The sequence below is a fragment of the Podarcis pityusensis genome, assembly GCF_964106645.2.
Source record: "Podarcis pityusensis genome assembly, chromosome: 1".
In the NCBI taxonomy this organism is placed as follows: Eukaryota; Metazoa; Chordata; class Lepidosauria; order Squamata; family Lacertidae; genus Podarcis; species Podarcis pityusensis.
The window spans coordinates 110,192,815-110,216,245 of record NC_138028.1 but is presented as its reverse complement, the minus strand read 5'-3'; the positions used below and the strand labels follow the sequence as shown (position 1 = coordinate 110,216,245).

At 41.0% G+C, this 23,431-nt stretch overlaps 1 protein-coding gene across 6 annotated transcripts in view; it reads left to right on the top strand.

Moving 5' to 3' along the window:
* The window catches only part of COBLL1 (cordon-bleu WH2 repeat protein like 1), an 83,167-nt gene extending 61,184 nt beyond the window's left edge, over positions 1-21,983 (top strand). For 4 of the 6 annotated variants that reach the window (XM_081005764.1, XM_081005763.1, XM_081005768.1 and 1 more), the window contains exons 5-15: positions 2,295-2,333; positions 3,750-3,847; positions 4,627-4,866; positions 10,065-10,215; positions 10,594-10,668; positions 11,771-11,929; positions 13,148-13,385; positions 14,449-14,534; positions 15,085-16,643; positions 16,836-17,015; positions 20,030-21,983. In XM_081005764.1, coding sequence (XP_080861890.1) covers positions 2,295-2,333; positions 3,750-3,847; positions 4,627-4,866; positions 10,065-10,215; positions 10,594-10,668; positions 11,771-11,929; positions 13,148-13,385; positions 14,449-14,534; positions 15,085-16,643; positions 16,836-17,015; positions 20,030-20,119 — 2,915 coding nt within the window. In that variant the 3' untranslated portion in view covers positions 20,120-21,983. The remainder of the gene's footprint in view (positions 1-2,294; positions 2,334-3,749; positions 3,848-4,626; positions 4,867-10,064; positions 10,216-10,593; positions 10,669-11,770; positions 11,930-13,147; positions 13,386-14,448; positions 14,535-15,084; positions 16,644-16,835; positions 17,016-20,029) is intronic. The other 2 variants (XM_081005765.1, XM_081005766.1) reach the window with 2 other exon arrangements.
* The last annotated feature ends 1,448 nt before the right edge of the window (positions 21,984-23,431 follow it).

Sequence of the window (23,431 nt, the reverse complement as noted above, 5' to 3'; positions counted from 1 at the left end):
TAGCAATTGTTAATGGTTGCTTTATTATCATTGTTCCCTTTATAGCGAGAAGCTGACATAGCAGCTTTCATAAATAAAGGACTGTTCAGGTATCAGAGTGCATATAGGATTGCTGTTAGGGGAGGACTGTAGAGCATGCATTTTGCATGCAGAAGATCCCAGCTTCAACCCCTAGTATCTCCCAAGTAGGGTTGGGAAAAATCTCTGTCTGAAACCTTGGAGAGCTAAGCACTAGTCCGCCTTTGCCAACTTGGTGGGATCCAACTGTTTTTGGACCACAGCTGTCATCAGCATCAGTCATCCTGGCCAATGGTTAGAGATTATGGAAGTTATTGTCCAAAATATTTGGAGGCACCATATTGAGCAAGGCTACTAGACAGTACTAAGCTAGATGGGCCCATGGTCTGACTCTGTAAAAAGCCCCATCCTATGTTCCTATGATGCGGGTGGCGCTGTGGGTTAAACCACAGAGCCTAGGACTTTCCGATCAGAAGGTCAGCGGTTCGAATCCCCACGACAGGGTGAGCTCCCGTTGCTCGGTCCCTGCTCCTGCCAACCTAGCAGTTCGAAAGCACATCAAAGTGCAAGTAGATAAATAGGTACCGCTCCGGCGGGAAGGTAAACGGTGTTTCCCTGCGCTGCTATGGTTTGCCAGAAGTGGCTTAGTCATGCTGGCCACATGACCCGGAAGCTGAACACCGGCTCCCTTGGCCAGTAAAGCGAGATGAGCGCCGCAACCCCAGAGTCAGTCACGACTGGACCTAATGGGCAGGGGTCCCTTTACCTTTACCTATGTTCCTATGTTTGTTCAAATACTTTAAGATAAATGGGTTGTTCGGATAAATAGGTTGACAGATAAACAGGTTTCCTGCCTCCACTCTGGACAGGCCACATGTATAGAAACTGGGTAGGTCTGCTCTTGTCTTACATACCTCCTCAATATATGGGTGTGTCACTTTTTGTGTTTTTGTTTCGGTTAAGTATTCTGGGCTGCTTAGATCAGGGATTTTTGGGTCCCTTATTGAACATTCAATAAAATTCAGACAGAAGTTACTGAAGCCTTTCATCATGGAAGCTATTAATTTAAGGGGTAAGCACCCATTTTCATTTTGTTTACTGCCCTTGGACAAGGGAGACGTTTAATTTATCTTGTTAAGTTTGTCCTTTTAAAGTTCTTTTGATCATGGTGTGAGTTCTAGACTAGTTTATTGGATAATTCTAGATGGAGCCAAATACACACCGAAATAAGAGCTTACATTAATTTACCTTCAGGCAGTTAGCAGTTAGAGATGATGTATCCATTTCCAAAACAAAGTGTTTGTTATACTCTTAGTTATATAGATTGCCCTCTTCATTCCATTGTCACATACTGCTGTTCAAAATTTTTAAAATGCAATAGATTTTTTTTAAAGCAAGTTAATAAACCAAATGTTAGAAACCCATTTTATATTAATATTGTGTAGCTATCTTCATAATACCAGTGTAGTTTTTAAAAATAATTTTCAAGTCTCAGTTTTGAGTCCCATGTTTGAAATAAAAATAAAATAAAATGACAAAATTGCCTCTGAATTCCATTTTCCAAATACTGACATACTTAGAACTGAATGGTACTGTATTTTTTAAAACTATGAACATTTGTTTTACTAATAACAATTGTTAATTACTTTTACAGCTGAGGAGGAAACAGCAAAAAACAGCTCTCAAAAGCATGGTTTTGTTATATCCTGCAAGAGATTTGTGCATGGTAGAAACTTTTAGGAGGGGCATTTTATACAGTAAAAAGCAAATATTAAATTTACAAATACAGTACTCCAGCATCTGAAGTGGTGGTTAATATCACCTGCATGTTCCTTGCTTTTGTACTTAGAATTCCAGCTTTTATTCTTAAAAAGTTTACGTCTAATCAGCCCTTCATTTCATGATTTATTTCCTATGAAGCATTTGGGTCTGACAATTTGGTCTGGTTGTATGCCAACGGATACCACTATTTTTAGATGGATAGATCTGGTGAATTTCATTTGTTTTTAATACTTCCAAATTAGAGACTTCCAAATGTGGAGGTGCCTCTGGGGGCAGAGCCAGGTGCCTTCTCTGCCCAGTTGGCCATCCTTGCTTAAATTACAATGTTTTCTTTCTTTCCGGGTGAAATTTGATAGAAGGGATCACTTCACACACTTCTGCATTTTGAGAATTTGCCTTCGGTTCCTTTGCTTGAGACTGTGATGAAGGAGTTATTTGGGAAGCATTGTCACTATAATTAAGTTTTCATCTTCCTCCCCTCTCCATCTCTCTAGTCACACCGACTGCTGAATTCAGCTTTTCATCTTTACAGGGTGAGTTTGTACCTACCTCAGAGTGAATGATGTAGTATTCTTAAACACAGGCATTCCCAGTTAAACAAGTATTAGGACAAACAAGTATCTTCTAATATGAATGAGATTTGTCTGAATTATTGTTAGAAGAGTAAACAACACAGATTTTGGTATGGCATGCAAGTTCTCCTAACTTAGAATAGCCCATGAATACTCACTGACCAGCACCAGAGGAGTTTAATTTTTTTAAAAAAATAACAGGAATTAAAATGGGTTATTTCTTTTGTCATGAATGGCAGCATTGCAAAGGTCTTCATTCTCAAGAAACAGAAAATAGCACTCTTTCCTATTTTCTGACCAGTAAGACCACTTAGCAATGGCTACAGAGGAAGAGGAGGCACCCAAATTTTTCTGGAAGCCAGGAAAGGATTCGAGTTTGATTGAGATGGGCTGGATTTGGCCTGTGGGTTTGCCATCTTTGAATTACAGCATGGCTTGTCTTATGCAGGTTAACATTATATAGTATTTCTTGAACCATTTGTTTCAATTAGGTGGAATTTATCTATATTACATTCACTTGGGCTTATCTGCAAAACCTCTAAAGATGCATGTGCCAAACTTTTGGAAACACTTAAAAGCTCATTCACTACCATACAGTGGTACCTCTGGTTACGTACTTAATTCGTTTCGGAGGTCTGTTCTTAACCTGAAACTGTTCTTAACCTAAAGCAGCACTTTAGCTAATGGGGCCTCCTGCTGCTGCCATGCCACTGCCGTGCGATTTCTATTCTCATCCTGAAGCAAAGTTCTTAACCCGAGGTACTATTTCTGGGTTAGCAGAGTCTATAACCTGAAGCGTATGTAACCTGAAGCGTATGTAACCCGAGGTACCACTGTATTTGGATGGAAAAGGAATTTTTCTCAACTAGATTACTTGTTTATTACCTTGTTTATTAAAATATTTATGGGTTGCTTTGCTGCTCACAGGCACCTGAAGTGACTTGCAACTTTTTAAAAAAAAGCAAACTCCAAACTAAACAATATTGCAAACAAAAGACAAATTTAAGAATTTATTTTCAATCAGGGTCGTGGGGTTTTGCATTATTACTTTTGTCTTTTTAATTGCTTGGGAAAGATATGTAGATTACATCTTACTTTTGGTATAGATAAAATGACTTTTCTTTTAAAAAAGAAAAAAATACTACTAAAATCAGACTAAATGTGCTTTGCAGTTTTTATGTTTTTTACCTTGCATAATGAAATGTTTTCCAACAGTTATGATCACTGAAAGGGATGCATGTAAAGGAGAGAACATGGTATTCTGTAAATTATGTTCTTTTTGAAAGAAATATTTTGTAATAGAAACAGAGATGCAGGAAAGGAAAGAAACAGTACAGTCTGTAAATGATGGCATCAAGTAATGTATTTTATTTTTAGACTCTTGCCAAAACTCGCAAAATTCAGATATTTTGAAGGAAAAAGAAAATAAAGGATTCTTCAGCTTTTTTCAGAGAAGCAAGAAGAAACGAGAACAGGTAAGACAACATAAGTTACAAATATTAATGTATGGTAGAAATCCCCTACAACTGGATCCTCTACGGTTCACTCTTGATCCAGACAGTTGCTAGGAGAAAGCAGACTCCAACATCCTTTCTGCCTTCTTGAAGTTATCTGGACTGGCAATAAAAATGCGTTGTTAAACTAACTGCCCCATGACATTTTTTTCAGTTTCTGCCATGAAACTGTGTGCCCTCTTTTTTGCGGATTGATCGTATTTCACTCAATATATTTCATGAGGTTTTTTTTTTGTTCCAGGAAGTATTTCCTTAGATGATTGAACACTGCAATCATACACATGCCTACTCAGAAATAAGTGCCATTGTTTTAAATGGCATTTACTACTGAGTAAGTGTTTTTAGGATTGCAGCCTAAAGATAATGTCGTCCTGCATGGCCTAAAGGCCCTTATTCTTACTTCGATCTGCTTCATCCTTAGATACTTGTAGGTTACAGTTGTGGAGACTTAACGTTCTCCCTGAATAAAGAAAACTGTACTCTCAAGGCTGGCTGATGACTGAGTGGCAACAACCCACACCCACACCCACCCACCCACCCTCATTCAAATGGTACCTGTACTCCGATTACTGTAGTAACCCTAGGATCTTCCCTCGGAGAAATAACTTCTGTTCTGGTAATGGTAAATTTGAATTAAGTTCTATAATGAAGGTTGAGAACCCCTGGTTTAGAGAAGTACATTGGCTAAAATCTATTCAGATTATTTTTTAATTGTTGACCTCTTTTCCCCTTCTCAAAAGACCGCCAGCGCTCCTGCAACTCCATTAATGAATAAGCCAAGACCAACCTTTGGCATGAGAGCGAATACAATCTCCAAGCAGTATGACTCAAATACCCTTCCCTCTGAAATGCCGAAGAAGCGACGAGCGCCCTTGCCTCCAATGCCTGCTTCCCAGAGTGTGCCCCAGGATCTTGCACAAACCCAGGGCAGACCCATGACATGCGTGGTGAAATCCAGCAGTGTGGATGAAACTGATAAGGTTGGTTGTCAAAAGTCTCGTCCTTCCTTTAAATTTCCGCTGTGAGAATAATATCAGAGCAACTTCTGTTTAGCTACGGAACAGATAAGCAAGAACATTTATTGCTTTATACATTCTGAATAAATTGTAGCAGACCACAATTTTGAGCCTAATTTATAGGCCGTCTCTGGAATCGCCGTGGCCTCGAAACCAGTTTCCTTTGTGGTCACATTCCATGCCACATCACATGTAAAAAGGGGGATGTAGGTGGCGCTGTGGTCTAAACCACAGCCTCTTGGGCTTGCCGATCAGAAGGTCGGTGGTTTGAATACCTGTGACAGAGTGAGCTCCCATTGTTTTGTCCCAGCTCCTGCCAACCTAGCAGTTCAAAAGCACACCAGTGCAAGTAGATAAATAGGTACCACTGTAGCAAGAGGGTAGATGGCATTTCCGTGCACTCTGGCTTCCGTCATGGTGTTCCATTGCGCCAGAAGCAGTTTAGTCATGCTGGCCACATGAACTGGAAAGTTGTCTGTGGACAAACACCAGCTCCCTCAGCCTGAAAACGAAATAAGCGCCGCACCCCATAGTTGCCTTTGATTGGACTTAACCGTCCAGGGGTCCTTTACCTTTTACCTTTACCCACCAGCTGAGCACTTTGCCAGTATGACAAGAGATCACTTGGGAAAGCAGTTGCTGCACTGGGAAAGTGTAAATTAAATCTAACTCAGCCATGCTTTGAAATAGGTTGAATTGAAATAGGTGGGATGTATGTCTACACTATGCTTAGGGAGGGGCATGTTACATTAAGTGAAAAGGCTAGTCAGTTATTTTCAAAGGGGTCCTTTTAAAAGTTGAGTTTGGAAATTAAAATTAATCTTTTGGTGGAAGTCTGACATTGTTCAGTAATACTAAATCCTGCTATTGAGATAATTTGAAACAAGTTTAAGCATCAGTGCTTTTAAGTGCAGCCACTCGTTCTATTAAAAAAAAAAACTTTTTGGGGGGAAAAAAGCTTCTTTTAAAACATGTTAATAACAAATTGGAATTGGAACCCTCAGTTCTCTACTGAACTGATAGTCTTTAAACTTGCATTAAATATGGGGAAATTATGATTCGCATTAACATATTCAGTAACTGGAGAAGGATTTGACATTTTATGTCACTACCAAATTGCCTTTCTTAGCCCTGTATTTTAAAAATGCAGTTAAATCTGTTACTGAGAAAAGGTTTCCTTAACAGTTCAAATCTTTGTGTTATGATGAACAAGTTAGAGCCTTAAGGAAATTTAAATTTTCCTTACTGAAAGAACATGGATGTTCAAAACTCATGTTTTTATCTTAATAAAATTGCCTGCTTGTGTAATAATGCATTTTAATGAAGTTATGAAGCAGGCTGCCAGGTCAAATCTATCTATAAATCCCAATATGTGCTGAACTTATTCTAGCACAGTTTTGGGGAAAATTAATGCAGTGGGTAATATCTTGGTAAAGCACAGATTGTCAGTTGTGAATTCCAATTAAAGTTCAAAGCTAAATGTGGCAGTGTAAATTGGAGCACTGCATATTTGTGTTTCAGACATGACTTTGAATTGAGAATGAAAGCCATCGTTTCTAATACGTTAGCCTATGAGCTTGCTAGGAAGATGAAGAACAGAACAGGCCCAAGAGATGAATTGGATGCAAGGCCCTTCAGTTAATATTGTTTTTACTCAAATCAAGAATAACACAGGAATTTATTTTCTGTTAAGTAGTAGCCACCAGAGTGTGCTGTTCAACAGAGGTTTGGGATTTTGCGTCTTGGTGAGAAGATCCTCATTCTGAGAAAAGTTACTGGTCCAAATATAATGTGCTCCAAATATAAAATAAGAAGACGGGGTCTTTCCCCCCTCTTCTTTTCAGTGTGTAAATGTCTGAAGTTTGGCAAATTTGGGCCCAAGTAAAAAAAAAACACATAGCAGCAACAGCAACAAAAGTAAAAATTCAGGGCATAGAAGCCTATTGAGATTAGTCATGCTAGAGCAGTTTCCATTTTTCTCCCTACTTTGTAGACCAGGGAAACAAACCATAGAATGGCTGGCTTAGCGTTGCACACGAACCAACATGCATGGTTTGTTTCTCTTCAGTGTTACATGCAATTTTGGTTTTAGTATTTTGGGAGGCATCATCTTGGAAGATAGCATACCTGAAACAATTACAGTCATACCTCAGAAGTCGAATGGAATCCATTCCAGAAGTCTGTTTGACTTCCAGAACATCCAGGAACCAAGGTGCGGCTTCCGATTAGCTGCAGGAAGCTCCTGCAGCCAGTGGGAAGCTGTGACGGACATTCGAGTTCCAAAGAACGTTCACAAACCAGAACACTCACTTCCGGGTTCGCAGCGTTCGGGAGCCAAAACGTTCGACTCGCAAGACGTTCGACTTCCTAGATACAACTGTATTAGACAACAGAAGCATGGAAAGTCTCACTCCATGAGTGCAAGTTAGGACCCAGGCCAATAACCTCCTGCTTCTTCTTAAAAGGTTTTCCCATAAATCTCATTGCAGCAGTAAATTACTGTTTGGTGTTTCTTGTGCTGTGGTTTTTAAACTTCTTGCTAGCCTTTCTTTTCTTTTTTCTAATCTGCTATCAATAATGTTATTTTAGGGCACAGATGGGGAACCCTTTTTTTTTTTTTTTTTTTTTGGACTAGGAGCCACAATCCTTTGCGGACCACCTTCTGGCGGGGGGGGGGGGCAGCAAATGCCTGTAATGGTCAGAGCCAGAGGCAAAGTTGGTGAAGTACAGTGGTACCTCGGGTTAAATACGCTTCAGGTTACATACGCTTCAGGTTACAGACTCCGCTAACCCAGAAATTGTACCTCGGGTTAAGAACTTTGCTTCAGGATGAGAACAGAAATTGGGCGGGGACGGTGCTGCGGCAGCAGGAGGCCCCATTAGCTAAAGTGGTGCTTCAGGTTAAGAATAGTTTCAGGTTAAGAACGGACCTCCAGAACAAATTAAGTACGTATCCAGAGGTACCACTGTAACTGAATAACTTCTACCTTTGAACAATATTCCAGCTACACACAAGCCAGAAGCTTTTAAACGCCAACCCACACCTCCAGGCAAGAAAGAGTTGTAACACAAATTCCAGGCAGACAGGAGGAATTCAGGAGCAGGATTGGAAAGGTTGTAACCTGGGAAGGGGTGAGGCCTGAGGGTCAGATAGAGAGGTTGGGGAGGCCACGTTCGTCCAGTGGGCCTGAGGTGTTCTGCCCGTCTTGGAACATGTAAGAACAGATGATGAAGTATGGGTGGGGGGCAAAATCGACAGCACAATCATTTCTGAGTATATCTGTCAGAGGATGGGGGAAGCAGGCTTGCCCTGAGAAAGAAAGGATCCCACAGTAATTTCTTGGTTTGTTGTGCACATCCTTAGTTGGCTACCTCTTCTTCCTCTACCTGCTGCCTCAGGTGGGTTTTGAGGAAGGCATTCTAGGAATCGTGATTTGGAAAATGTCCATGCTGCTGTGACAGCTAGAAAGGCCTTTTGAATGTAGTTTTTTTTTAAAAAAAAAAAAAAAAAGCTAGTATAAATAAGTATTTCTAGTTGTTGCAACAAACCATTGTGGTGGCAGAGGCATTTTCCTTACCAACTTAGACCAGAGTGGCTGGCTCTTCCTTGGCTCTTTCTTGGGACAAGGGTGATCAAGAGGAAAGAGGAGGATGGTAGCACTATAGGGATCCAGGGGAATCCAGTGGCTGGTGGGGAAATTGGTTTTTGGGGAGCCCGTTGACTGGATTTTGCTGAGGACTTCCTGAAGTCTGGCAATAGCCCTCCCTACATCCCTCTTGTTTGGAATGAAGCCTTTTCACAAAGTTTTGACAGCGCACTAACAATCTGTAGTTAGATAGGAGAAAGCGAACAAAACGTCTCTTGCTGCATTGCCTTTATAGTAGATTACTGAAGCGTCCTTGTCCAAACTGAACAATTTGCTCAATTCTGATAAAAGTGCGGCTGTTTATCCATGCCAGAACGGTAATATCAGACAACAGCAAGGGGAAAAAACCAGCCAAAAACAAACACTGACTCTACTGTGTCATTTATTGCAGTCTTAACTATTTTTAAATGGAAAATATAAGACTTCAGTTACCTTCTTAGTTTCTCCAACTTACTAGACTGGGCAGTAGCAGAAAATAAAAATAAATAAAAGTTGCTTTGTAACATTCAGGTTTGCTGACATTTTGAGTGTTTGTTCTAAATTTCGGAGCCACAAAGAATCTTAGTGCAAGCCTTGGTGCTTGTTTCCAAGTAACAAATGGGCGCAACTCTCACAAAGAGCAAATGAGGGGGTAACCGTGCCTGAATTCTTCTTCTTCACATTGGAAAAAAGGGGGGGGGAGAGTTTACATGTTTAAATGCTCATCTATCCATCCATCCACCTATCTCACATAGAGGGAATTCAGAGAGAAAGGAAGAACTACACTTCTCACTGACATGAGTTTCTATATGCAGGGACTTTTTTATTATTTTTTGGATGGTGGCCGGTGATGGAGAATTCTGTCCATGCAGAAGTTGTTTGCGAGAAGTTAAGTCTCTGATAACTGAATGTTTGGTTCATAAGGACACTTGCTGCATCACACTGGAAATTGCTAACTCTCATTGGTATTGCAACAGGAGATTACTGGTTTTGTGGCATTTTCTTTTTCTGCTTCCTAAGTTAGCTCTCCAGTTAAAAGTCACGAAAAGAACATATTTTTTTAAAGGAGCAATTTAATAATAATATAATAATAATAAGTTATTACTTATACCCTGCCCAACTGGCCGGGCCTCCCCAGCCACTCTGGGCGGCTTCCAACAGGATATTAAGAACACAATAAAACATCAAACATTAAAAATTTGCCTGAAGGCTCACCACATCTCACTCTCATAATGATAAGGCTGCATTTCCCAATAGAGTGCCACGTGGTATATTAGACTGCTTTTCCCATAATCCCTGACCACTGGCTAGGGAAGGCTGTGCTAAACCATCGTTCAGCCACAAATTTTTAGCATTATGTCTGAACTGGATTTCTGATTCACTTATGAGAAATGTTAAGTGTCTGTTATGGGGCTGCTGAATTGTTCATTACATTCACATTTTTGCTTCTGCAAATTACTAATCTTTTTGCTGCATCGTTGATGTTTGTTTGTTTGTTTGTTTGTTTGTTTTTCCTACCCTCCCCCAATTCCCCAGGGACTTTCGGGAATAGGAATAGTGAGGACAGGCTCTCTTCAGCTCAGTGGCACATCTTCCGTCAATTCTTCTCTGAGGCGAGCAAAGCGCAAAGCCCCAACGCCACCTCCCAGAAAATTGCAAGGCCAAAGTGACAACAGCATTGAGACAGGTAATCTTTACAACACAAATTAGGTTAGGTTATATTATTTCTGAATTCACAGCTTAATCTTGAGGCGGTTTTGCTCTGTTGGGGAGTAATGGCGTCTAGGTTAAACACACACACACACACACACACACACACACACGAGAGAGAGAGTCAGAGGAGACTAATCATATAACGTGTTCAGGAAAGAAAAGTAGGAATGTCCCACAAGAGAAATAGAAAACTGACAATTTTTCATGCCTGTTCATCTTTGACAAAATTTATTCAGGTTATTTCTCCCACTCTATAAATTTTAGACCATGTCTATGTATATAGGTTTGTATTTAAAGTACGTTAGAATAGGAAATGTTTCCTCTAGTATTCTAAACTGCATTAACATTTCAGGATCAGAGTCTGCAGAATCAATTCATGCAGAAGGCAGCATCAAAGGAAGTTACTCAGAAGCACCATCTCCAACAGGTAATTTTTCCATGTGTCATTTAGTGAAAGACAGGCATAGGTCTAGCCACTAGCATGGCCACAAAATTCCATTCCCATCACCATTGCTGCTGCTGAGAGTCACTTGCCACACATACAGTTTTTAAAAGACCCCAAGAAAAACAGCTAATAATCCTTTTTGCTTCAGCAGCCTGTTGAAGGATCATTTCTTTGCAAACATTAACAGAAGTAACTTAGAACAGCTTTGCTTGTAGCTCCCCCTACAGCCACATTTGGGTTGGATCTAGACACACTCTATGCATGTTTGAACTTGAGTTTGAAGTGCTGTTAATTTGAACAGGGAAAACAGGTAGAGAAAAACGGGACGCCACGTCGTCATCTGGTGGCACAATATTGTATGGGGCACATACAACGCATACACATCGCTTTTTCTTCACCAGTCTTAACTGAGTCCCTATTGTCTGCAGTGCATCCAGTTTGAGTGGGGTTTTTTTTAAAACAACAACTATTTAATACTGTCATTTCACTCTGCTGTAGGGAAGAAGGCTCATTCCCAGTCACCATGCTGGTGGTAATTCTGAGTAGTAAGATCAAAAGTAAGATCACAACTCAAGTTCAAACATGCATACAATCTAATATCTGTAGGGCTGTCATGCAATTAAATAAACAGTAGTTGATTAATAAATTAAATGTGAATCTATGAAAAAAAAATTAAAAATTGAAGTAAAAGGGTATTACTTGTGTTTAGATGATTCATTCACCTCTTGCAGCAGGCACGATTTTGGAAAAGGCATTGCTGTCCACGTGAAAGGGATGATTGTTTTGCCTCTTTCAAGATGCTGACTCTAGTTTCTTTTGTATTAAAAGCGAAATGTGTGGTTTTTTTTATTATTTAAAAAAACACCTTGATTACGTCTGTAATCAATCAACTTGTTTCAATTTGATTAATCGACTAAATGCTTCAGCCCTATTAACACAGTGTAACGCAAGCTCCTTTAATGTAACTAACTTGCTAGGGCTGCACCTCTGCTGCATTTACTCTCCCTTCCTCATATTTTCTTGTGTTTAGTGATCAGATTAATGCGAGCTAATTCATTGTATTGTCTCCTAACCTGCTTCTTAGGCAATGTAATTGATCTAACTGGGACCGTAGTGTCAACAACAAATGCCTCGTGCAGCTTGGAGCCAACCAATCATGACCAAAACAATGCGCTGCAAGTCCCAGACGAAACTAATCTGGCTAATGCTGATAATCCCGATGAATCTGAAGTGTCTCTTAAATGTAGGTGGTTGTCATGTTTTGCCTTTAGGAGTGGTTTATTTAGATTACTTGCGCAAAAGTTATCGTGATAATGCAGTCGGGAAAGCAATTGGGTATCTTTTCTGGGGCAGCCTTCAGGAAACCTGGTGCATTCCAGATGTTTTGGATTCCAATTCCCCCAGCAACCTCAGCGGTCAGGGATGGCGGGAGTTGTAATATGACAACATCTGAAGGACAACAGGTTGGAGGAGCCGGTTCTAGAGCAGCAGATGAGGAACCTGTGGGTGGCGCTCTCAGAGACTGCAGCTCCACCAGGGTTTTCCATTCAGTTTCATTTCAAGTGTCATGGGTAGGTGGCCACAACAATGGGCCCCCATGGTACAATTCCATTTAGCTCTTCTCTCACCGATGATTTCAGAGATTTATGTTAATTGCCCTGCTTTCCAACTACCATGTTTAAAACACAGCACCTTTATGCTCAGCTTGTTGGTTTATTAAGGGGGTTCAGAGGAAGCTGATTTCTCCCCAAAATTATGATCAGGCTGTTAGGCAGTTTTCATAGGCTATGAAGCCTACGCCATAATAAGTTTTGTTAGACTTTAAAGTGCCACGTGATTTGTTGTTGCTTTGCTGTAAGAGATTCATGCAAGCAGCCCCCACCCCCCCGGAATCTAAATAAATCTGAAATATTAAATGAAAGAATAATACAAAGAGGACTGTTAACGTGTTGAGAGGCACTGTAGTTTAGTGGTAGAGGTAATGTTTGGCCCGCGGAAGGGACCATCGCTAGCATCGCCAGGTAGGGCTGGGAAAGAGTTCTGCCTGAACCCTGAAGAGTTGCGGCCAGTCAGTGTAGAAAATCAGTGGGCTAGATAAGCCAACGAACTGACTCCTGGTGCATAAGTCGCCTTCCTATGAGTTCATTATCTTCTGAATGAGGAGACATTAAGGTAGGAATGTTTTCAAGTGGTTGCCAGTCTTTCTCTGCTCATACGAGCTTTTACTCCATAAGAGCAAAACCTACCACCCTGCCCTGCTGGTCTATACTCACGTTTATCAGAATTTTAAACTATTTGAGCCACAGGGACAAGCATCCCCCTCACCCCACACACCCCAAACTCCTTAGTAAGCATACTCTGATTTTCCATTTGGGATGGTATTTTTTTTATTTTTAACAATGTAATGTGATATATTTATCTTGGCTTATTATTGCTCTTTATGCTTTCCTTGGGAGCGTAGCTGACATAGGCTCCGAATATAGTCTAGAGGAGATAGATGAGAAGGAAGAAATGCATGAAGAAAGTGCAGGGGCTCCTCTCACTATGCCAGAGGCCCCCATCTCCTTCAGTACTCCTGAAATTCCACGGGGCGTTCAGAAAAACGAGCCTGCTTCGTTGGCTTCAGATCCTAGCACTGGGCGTGACAATACTCTGCAAGACTCAAATGAAGAAGCAGAAAATAAGACTGCACGTGACAAGTGAGTGCATCAGGCTTCTTTCTGTAAATGGTGGTAAGCCCCCTTTATATCCTAGAAGGAGAGCAATTGATCGCTGAGCCTATGTTTGTGATTGCAAGGGTATCCTGTCCGCTGTAATGGTATCTTTGTACATCAATACTTTTATCTATGAGAAGGGGTTGAGAAAAGTGGTGCATTGGTGCTCCGAAGTACAAAGCAATGCACCCAGTGTTTATGCAGAGCTCTGTAGCAGTATTTCTTCTTTGAGTTACTTACGATTAAACAAGTCGTTCACCCTCTTGTTCTAGCGCCAAACAAAATAACTCCAAAAGAAGACTCCAGTGTGACACCACTGCATAACTTGAACTGATAGAATTGAACTTGTTCATTTCCATCACACTTCTGGCCTCAATCAAGATAGTGGGTTTTTTAACTTGCTACATGTGATAATTAACTTTGCCAGTGCCATAATGTTTGTGTTTATCATCAGTAGTGCTTTGTGAATGGTCACTAAAATTATTTTACATAATTCAAATTATAACAGTGTGTGTGTGTGTGTGTGTGTGTGTGTGTGTTTCATTTCCCTCTGAGCTCACTACTTTTTCTTTGCTACTTATGTGTATCATCAGTACCTGCCAACTTAGGATAACACATCATACATCTGAAAGCCCATGAACGTTTATACTGAGACTTGGAAACTCAGTGCCCTTGTTTACATTTAATGCTATGGCAAACCGTGGCTTAGCCCAAGCAAGCAAATGTGTAGGCGCCAGGGAAAGAGGTTGCACCCAGTTTTGCTGAGTTAAGCCATGGTTTAGCTTGTTGTGTCATCCAAACCCTGGTCCATGGTTTAGCTTTTCCTACCAACCCACAGTCTGTAAACCATGGGATAGCTTGGTTTCGGCTCATGGTTTGTCTGGAGTCCTTAACACCTGGTGGGGGTACAGAAGCAGTGGCAGTAATGCATGGGATGGGGCCAGGATGTAATCACATGAGGAGAAGAATGCCTGAATAGAATTTGAGTGTTTTTCTCAATACGTTACTGATGCCAGTCTGTCTATTGTTATGGTGTGATGTTTTGCAGAGCTCAACATAGTCAAGTATTCATTGCAAATATTACACTTGGCAGTGCTAAGCCACTTGGAGCATTGCAGCCAAATGCAAGCAATGGTGAGTAAATTTATATTGTTATTTGTGCAAGATGTATTTTCAGTTGCAGCGGAATCCTGGCAATGTTGTTGGTGTCTGTTCAAACATACCGGTTGGTATCCGACTACAGTGTCCCATCAGCACAAAAGATTTCTGCTTGCACAATGGGAATTCCCCCCGGAGGTACGCCAGGGGAGGCAGAAATCCTTGCACTGAAGGAACATTCATGTAGTGTTACATTGGATGCAGCCCATTGTGTGAATGGCGAATGTAAAGGAGTCTTCCACAATTTTTTTCCTAAGTGGTATTGATGGGTCCTTGCAGTTGCTCAGAGAAACCTGAATATAAAGCATATGTATATTTTTAATATTTTAAAAACCTCTCATGTCTGTCATATGACATATACTATGACATATACTTAAGACTACAAAAGCTATGTACCAAAAAGCTGTACTCTGGGAAAGTTTAGCTCCATTTTAATACAATTTGGAATGAAAAAGAGTGATTCATGATTCAAACAACTTGATCCTAATGCTAATTTCAAATTTTTGTTTCCTTTTTTTTTATAAAGGTCACAGTGACGCAAAATTTCTTCCTCCAACAGAAGAAAGTAATATTGATGTGAGAGAAAGTAACAAGCTTGAATCATTGAACTGCCAAGCATATCAAAATGACATAGTCGTAAATCAGGAATGCAGCCCTCAAGCATGTCTAGGGGTGCAAGATAAAAAATGGGATCAGTCCATTGTGGAGACAGTAAAGACTCAGGATGTTGCAATTCAGGCAACCCCACCCGACGGTAATTTGGGTCAGACTGAAGTAAGGGAGAGTACTGGTCCTCAAGGCTGCCAACTGGTCACACGCAAAGATTCAACTCACCTGCACAAATCAGCTCAGGAGAACCAACCCTCAGGGCTCCTCAGCAGGGTACATGAGACCGTAGGAACTATGACAGAGTTCAACCAACAGAGGGAACAATCGGCACATGACAGAGCAAATTCTAACGACAACCAATATAACACAATTGAAAAGGATAGCCCCATTTTACCACAGAAAGTCATCAAAAGCCCTGCTAGTTCTCCTCCAAAAGGTTACCCACCTCACTGGCAAGACTCTAAACCTAAACCTAAACCTTCCAATGAGATTACAAGAGACTACATACCCAAAGTTGGAATGACTACCTATAAAATAGTGCCTCCAAAATCTCTGGAGATAGTGAAGAATTGGGAGTCCGACACTGCGGAGGATCGGGAAGCGGCCCACTTGCACATGTCTCCCAAGGAGAATTCCCATGAATTTGGTACGCAAACAGAAATGCATAATAACTCCAAAAGCCTGAGCCCAACAGGACCTGTTTTTAGACATGAAGTTACGTTGCTAGGGAACGATTCGCTGCATAAAACATACAGTGCTGATAATGCCACAGTTCCTCTCCCTAATGCCGAAGGCAGGAAAATGGAAGGGGAGCATTACAGACCTGGTCCGCAACATGTTGCAGCTCCATTTGTGCTAAGCACGGAGAAGAAAAGTCCGCCCCCACCGGTGCAAGAAAAACCAAGGATCTTAAGTCCTACAGCAAAACCAAGCAACTTCTATTTACAGATGCAAAAGAGAGCTTCTTCTCATTATGTAACGTCTGCGATTGCAAGAAGCAATTCCATTAGTAGCCCTATGCAAAACGAAGCTAAGAGTATGGAGCCAGAAAAAAAGTTGGCCTCGCCAGATCATACTTCTTTTCCATTTCCTAGGACAGTTACTGTTCCTTCTCAATTAGTAGAGGAAAAGACTGAAAACGGACACAGCGAGGAAAAGACAAAAGTCACCACTCCTCCTGTAACAATGCCCAAACCTCTGAATTCCCCCTGCTCCCAGCCTCCTCCATTAAATCTGAAAACCCTGAGGACTTTCGTTTTGCCGCAACCGTATTCCAGCTCCAGGCCGTCACCTTTTGCTCTTGCTGTATCTTCAGCAGTTAGGAGGTCGCAGTCGTTCAGCAAAACATGTGCACCCAGGCCACTGAAAGAGCAATTGTCCCTTGACCTTTCCTCATCAGTATCCAACACGGAGATAAAGAACCATTCTCCTCTACAGAGCCCAACTGGACAGCTGCAACAGAATTTTGCAGACAAGGTAAAACCCAACAATAACATTTGTCCTCAACTTCCACGCGGTGCTTTCTTACATGCATATATCTTGGCATTTTGCAGAATAACATAGAACTGTTCTGTCGTTCACTAAAAGTGTGCATTGCATTGCGTGTTGCTGTCTAAGGTAGAGTGAGCTCACTCGGGGCAATGGTTTTCTTTCTTCTTCTCCCAACAGAAAAATAATTGTGCAACCGATGAGCAAAATAGGCAGGTGCCCTCTTTATCTGGCCACCCAACAACTGCCGTCTGTCAGAGAGGGATTGCTGTGGCTCTCCAGCGCCCTGACCCGGAACAGATCCACCAGAGCTTGCTGGCTGCAATCCGCTCGGGAGAAGCTGCTGCCAAATTGAGAAGGGTGAGGTGGTTGGGTTTTTTCCCCTCCTCTCCCCTTTCCTTTTTCTTCTCATCATTAAAATAAATAACAATGGATTTACAGTGCTTACTTTCAAAATCACCATAGCAATCGGTGCTGGCATTAATCTTGTTGAAGGAATCTCACGAGTGTGATTTCTGAATAGTGCCAATAGGGGAGATGTAAGGACTGGTTGCAAAATGTTCTTGCTAGCTTTGAGTAAAGGAAAGAGTGTATACAGCTTTTCCTTTAAACATACATTTGGTATAAAGTGTATGGGCTGATTCCCTCTGCCAAATCCTCCATTGAAACAGCTGTTAGGAAGAAGCTTTAAAGATCAAGGTCAAAAGGACCTTGCCTCTCCTACCTATCTTCAGAATTTGAAAATTCCTTGCTAATGCTCTGCTTTCCTGTCTCAGATTTCAGAAAGGTATTTCATCAGTTAGGGGAAAGAAGGCATCCATATAGAGCTGGAAATTGAATATCCTGGGGTCTTATTTTTTTTAAAAAAAGAGTGCTTTGTTTGGTTTGTGGCAAGAAGATGAACTTTTTTAAAAAAATTATTCTGACAGTGCCCTGTCAATGATATTATCCTATTATGAATTGTCCATGACTAGAATATGGTCATGAGAGATGCCTTTTTAAAGCTCTCTAGCCCAAACTGCATATATAGTTAGATATCTCCTTCCTTCTCTGCTTTTGTTATTCCTGTGCTATGCAAAATTTAATCCCACTTTGTCTCTCTCACTTGTCACCTCCTGTGCCATCCCACATTTGTTTAATTAATGAATTTATGAATCGCTTCCCAGGAAGCATCATAAGGAGAGCAAGTACCAAAGAATGCAGACAGTATTGACATAATCAAGTATAAGTCATTTTTTTCCAGGAGTTTTAAGTTTCCCTCAATTATATTCTGTTTAAGAGAACATTTTTCTTTCTTTCAAAGTAGCATGATAATGACTGTGCTAACTCACTATCTTACAGTATGAAGAAGTGAAGCTGGGGTGAGAAAAGTGTGGTATCAAATTTATTTTTAAGCCTCTTGTGAAGATGAAGTCAGACAGTGTCTGTAAAACATTGCTTCAACTTTTAAAACAAGGCGTATTGCACGGGGGAAAAATTAAACACTTAAGTCAGCAGACCCAAAGTTACTGCATTCACTTGTGTGTGAAGAACAAGTGAAAGGACATTTAACTCCTATTTAAATGGCAAAGTTCGGCTAATGCTTTGTGCTATTAAATTGGGTAAAAGGTCTGTCAGGTGCTCTCAGCATCCGCCAAGCATTCAAGAAACAAGGCAAAAATTGCCACTGCATTCAGCCAAGCATTTGCCCCCCCCCCCCCACTTGCTTTAATAACTCGTTAGGGTACAGAGCCAAACTCTGTGGTCTTTTGTGCTGCAGTTTTATTCCTGCTGAATAAAGCTTGCAGTAATTGCTAACCAAATGGGTCAAATGAGGTTGGGGTTTGAAACTATTTCTCTCTCTCCAGAATATTTCCATCATATGACTGAACTCTCCCTGTTAGTTTCCCTTGGGCTCACGCATCTTAAGGCATTACTTTCAGTTTAATAATCAAATGAATGCATAGGCCCATTGTATTGTTGTCTTCAGCAGGCATCTGCAAACTTCAGGCTTGCTTGGAACTATGTTTTAAAAAAAACTAGAACCTGGAGGTTCCAGAACCAATTTGAGCCAATTGGAAAACAGTGGCTTGGTGAAGAACAAAGCCAGGTGCAAAATGGTGGCTCAATGGGCAGAGCCCAGTTACCTGTGCCCCACCCCACCCCACGAAACATGCACTGGGATGGCTGTCATTTACAATGACAAAAATTTACATCTGAGTAAATTCTAACTAGCCAGAGCCAAATCTACTGCAAGTCATCCAACGATCTGTCAGCGGGTCCAAATTAACCTTCCACCCAGCCCTAGTCTACAGTGCACAGTAAAATTAGTGATGTGGCAAGAAATAAATGTTCTCCAGATGAATAATCGCTCGTGTGGTTTGGAAACATGGGTTTTATATATTTTTCATGCGGCTGAGTGCATATTGAACCCTATGTTTGATCAGACTGTTTCAACTAGCTAGCTTTTACGTAGTGATGTTGAAAATCAGTTGAGCTTTAGCAGACAGGAGCGAGGCAAGTGTGTGGTGACATCATTAAAGTAATCAGCTTTGTGGGGAACATGAAACCACAAATTGGAGCAAGAATTAAAAGAGAAACAAGTAATAAATTCCTATTGCTTGGTGTCCAAACAACTCACTTAACAATCACAGCTCTGGCTTTATTCATTGGCTAAAAACACTGACAGGCATATATACCGTATTTTTCCATGTATAAGACGCCTATTTTTGGAGACTTTGATTTAAGAAAATGGGGGGCTTATATCCATGTATAAGATGACCCCAGATTTTAAACATTATTTTAGAGTAAGAAAACCTAGTCTTATACACAGAAAAGTATAGTATATATGAAAGCTCAGTGCCTGAGTCTCTTTCCTAGGCTGGTTACCATATGAATTCTTACCACACAAACATAACCAATATTACATAGGCTTTGTGAAACTGAGCCACAGGGGTGTAGCTCTTCTGTGGCTATCACTCTAGCTCAACAAAGGTAGGCCATGCATTTTTGTGGAACAACCATGCACCTCTCTTAAATTTCTGATGTGCCCCGAAGATCCCTAGTAATATGGCAATTGGACCTAAGGCAGAGTAACATCTATTGATGTACCCAGGTGGTGAATTGAGTTTCCCAGCATTTTGACATTTAAATTAGTGTAAGATGCATCAGACCTTTCTGGAGAGGAGGGTGTAAGTATATCTGTTCCTGTAGCTGCATTTTATCCCGCCCTTCCTAAGGAACTCTAATTGACTGATGCATAGGCCCAGTTTATTTCAGCAGGTCTACTCTCAGTGACAGCATTCGAAACAGTTGCAATTATAAATTAACTGGTGGGTGACTTCCATTTTGCATCAGGTCTTCCATCTACCTGACTACCTTATTTTCTCTCTCAGGTTGCGCCTCCGTCAAATACAGTTGCTATTAATGGAAGATCCAGTCTCAATTCCTCAGTGTCCATAGAAGCAAGATACAACAATCACTAGGACTTCATACCAAATATTTTGCACTTTATCCACTACTGCATAAAACTACGGTTAATTGCATATTGCTGAGGACTGTGTGTAAATGCAAGGTTGCGTTGGTATATATTGTCATGTGAAGCACAGAAACTTCATGGAAGTCCTGAAAGAGTTATTAGAATAGATATAATTTATAGCAATATTTTTTTTGCCCTTTTAAAGCTGAAACTGCTGCTTCAGAACGCATAACATGGCATAAAAGTTTCGTTCTTTTGCTGCTGTGATCTGGTAATGTTGATTTCCACTTTAACCTTAATTAATGATGTTTAGCAATATGTTGTATGATGCTAATGTATGAAGCTCTTAACTGCCTAATAATATTGTTCACAAATGCATGAATTTAAATGCACAGTTCTGACACCTGTTGCCTTGGAAATTTATTGCTGTACTCTCTAGAAATGCAGTTGGGCGAGTTTCCTTTCCTTCTGCTAAAAGTGCAGGACAAGATCCATCCAAAGTCATGCTGCTTCAGAATCCCATAGATTGCTTAAGTTCTGTGTTCAAATCAGTAGGGTTTAAAAGTGCTTAACTCTGGCTGGATCATGTCTTTTTAGGATTAGCATTATTGGCCTTTGTATATTTTCCAGTACCAAAGTGGAGAAATAAAATAGAAGGTGAGTTTTCTTATAAATACTAGCATTGTTATCTGGTGGTGTCTTCATGCACACTAGAAAGTGCCTTAACTGCTGTAACAATGCTGATAAAATCGCAGTTGTTTTCCAAAGGCAATAACTTGGTCAGCATCCCAGGCCTCTATAGAAGAATCTGAGCAGCATGTCAAGAGCACTTTTTAGCAACCTCTAGGGCAGGGCAGGGAATCTGAGGCCAGATGTGGTTCGATTTCAGCTCCCTTCAGCCCCAACCAGCATCACTGATGGTCAGGGATGGCGGGCGTTGCATCTGGAAGGCCACAAGTTCTCTGGCCCTGCTCTATGAGATGAATCGTTGAGGGCAGATTTGCGCAATCTAAAATGTAACAGGTAGTAGGTATGAATAGGAATCAGTGTTTATTTTCTTACTGTCCTGTGCTTACCTTTAGCATACCCCATGCTCTCAGCGTGCTGCAAGTGTGATGGCTGAGCAAAAATAGGGAGGGGGATGTGCTGGCATGGGCAGGGACGCAGAGTTTGGGATCTGCAGAATGAAGCATATGGGAAATTTTGTTAGCTGACATGCAGAGCTCTCTCTCGAGAGCTAATACGGCTCTGAACTGCAGTGAGGACTCCAGAACCTTATTTGGCAGTTGATACAAATTTATGGGTAAGGAAAAGAGGACTGTGGCTCAGGTACAGCTTGAGGCATTCTCAAGGCCATTGGCCCAGAGCTACCAAGTTTAATTTATTCTTGTTCTCAGAAAAAAGCAGTATCTTATTTCACGTTTGGGTAACTTTTAAAATATTTCTTTTAAGTTCAAAAAATTAAAGCTAGGGGATGCAAAACAAAATAAAGCCCAAACTCCTCTTTTTGTAAGTAGGAGAAGAGGTGGTGGTGATTTCTGCATTATAAAAGCTTCTTTAATGACACTTTAAACAATGCGATGTCAACGAAGTAGTTTTGCGAGTCTAATAAATTCTACAGTTGTGAAATTTAAAAATTGCTACTGAAATAGACATGTTAGGTTGAGCAGCTATGTGCAAGACAGCAAAATGCTCAGTGGCGCTTCTTTTTCTGTTCATCTTTTCCTCTCCAATTAATGTTGCATTTGTGTGACAACATCTATTTGTGATCCTAGTTCTGATCAAGCAACTGAATTTGTAGATATATGCTGCAAATATTGGGATATTTTCTAAATAATTACGGTTTTGTTAAATAAAAGTAATTGTATTTAGTTTCATTCTTAAATGATTACGTTGAACGACTTATCGTTTTAGAACATTATTGTTATTCCCCCCCCCCTCAAAAAAAATCAAGTAAGCTCCTACGCTCCCCCCCCCCCCGGACTTCCAGAATGAAGGAAGGCATGCAATACACAGTTGGTAACTAAAGGAATGACTTTGTTTCATACCTGACCTTTGATTGGCCACATCACTCCTCATTACTGGCAGTAGATGGCAACGAGGTTGATTTGATGCAAATGCACCAGCAGCAATGCTGTATCGTAGGCATAGACAAACTCTGCCCTCCAGATGTTTTGAGACTACAGTTCCCATCATCCCTGACCACTGGTCCTGTTAGCTAGGGATGACGGGAGTTGTAGTCCCAAAACACCTGGAGGGCTGAGTTTGCCTATGCCTGCTGTATTGGTTTAACCTGTATGGATGCACCCTCTGACCTCACCATTTCCCCTTGTACCTCCTGGTAAGCAGCACCAAACATAGGTTTGCTGCCTGAGTCACTAATGCAATGGAGCTATAAATTAGATGAACATTTTGGATGTCTTGTGTGGCATTTCCAGTAGCGAGATGGAAGTATAAAAAACTGTTATTCAAGGCATTATTTCCAGATCAGTATCCCATTTTGGTTACTTGCAAGCAGAGAAAGATAAAGTGAAACAAGTTCAATGAAGCAGCAAGAACAATCACAGACAGAATAGAGGAGAGGTGGAAAAGGACTACGCCTCATTTGCGTAGTAAAAAGAAGAGTGTAGTTGTAGCTGCCTACTATGTTGACATAAAACATCACAGTTGGGAAAGGTTGGTAATGATGAAAGATAAAGAGAATGAAATTAAATATACCGATGCCTCTCACATTGACAGAAGACTTTTTGAAGCTGGTTTCAAAAGATTCCCCAACACTGAAGAGGGGGTATAGAATCAGGACAAGAGGACCTAAGAGCACTTATCAGTCCCTTCGCTGGTGGAAGTTTCCATGGGGCTTTCCATCAGTGCCGGAACAAGTCTATTTCACTTCAGACAGATCACACTGACACAACACTGTCCTCAGTAGTAGCCTGAGAAGCCTCTCACAGCAGCCATTCTCCCCTCTCTCTTTCATTCACCACACGAAACAGAAAGCAGTTAAAAAACAACATTTACTGGAATAACAGTCACAACAGAAATGGGATGCCTCTGTCATGGGATTCACAGTCAGCCAATCGCATGAGAGCTACTGTCCGGGGGGACGGACACACCCGTGTTAAAGGTACGCAGTAATTTAACATAAGTAAACATTCCCATTTCAGGAAATTAAATCATTATCCTTAACGCCTTTCCCATCCTTTGCTACCTTAGGTTCTATAACTGGCCTGTAGATGCATGCAAGGAATTGAAAACGAGACTTTCTGCATTCAGTTGTGTTCTGTCACTGAGCAATGGCTCTTCCCAGGCAATGTTGGGA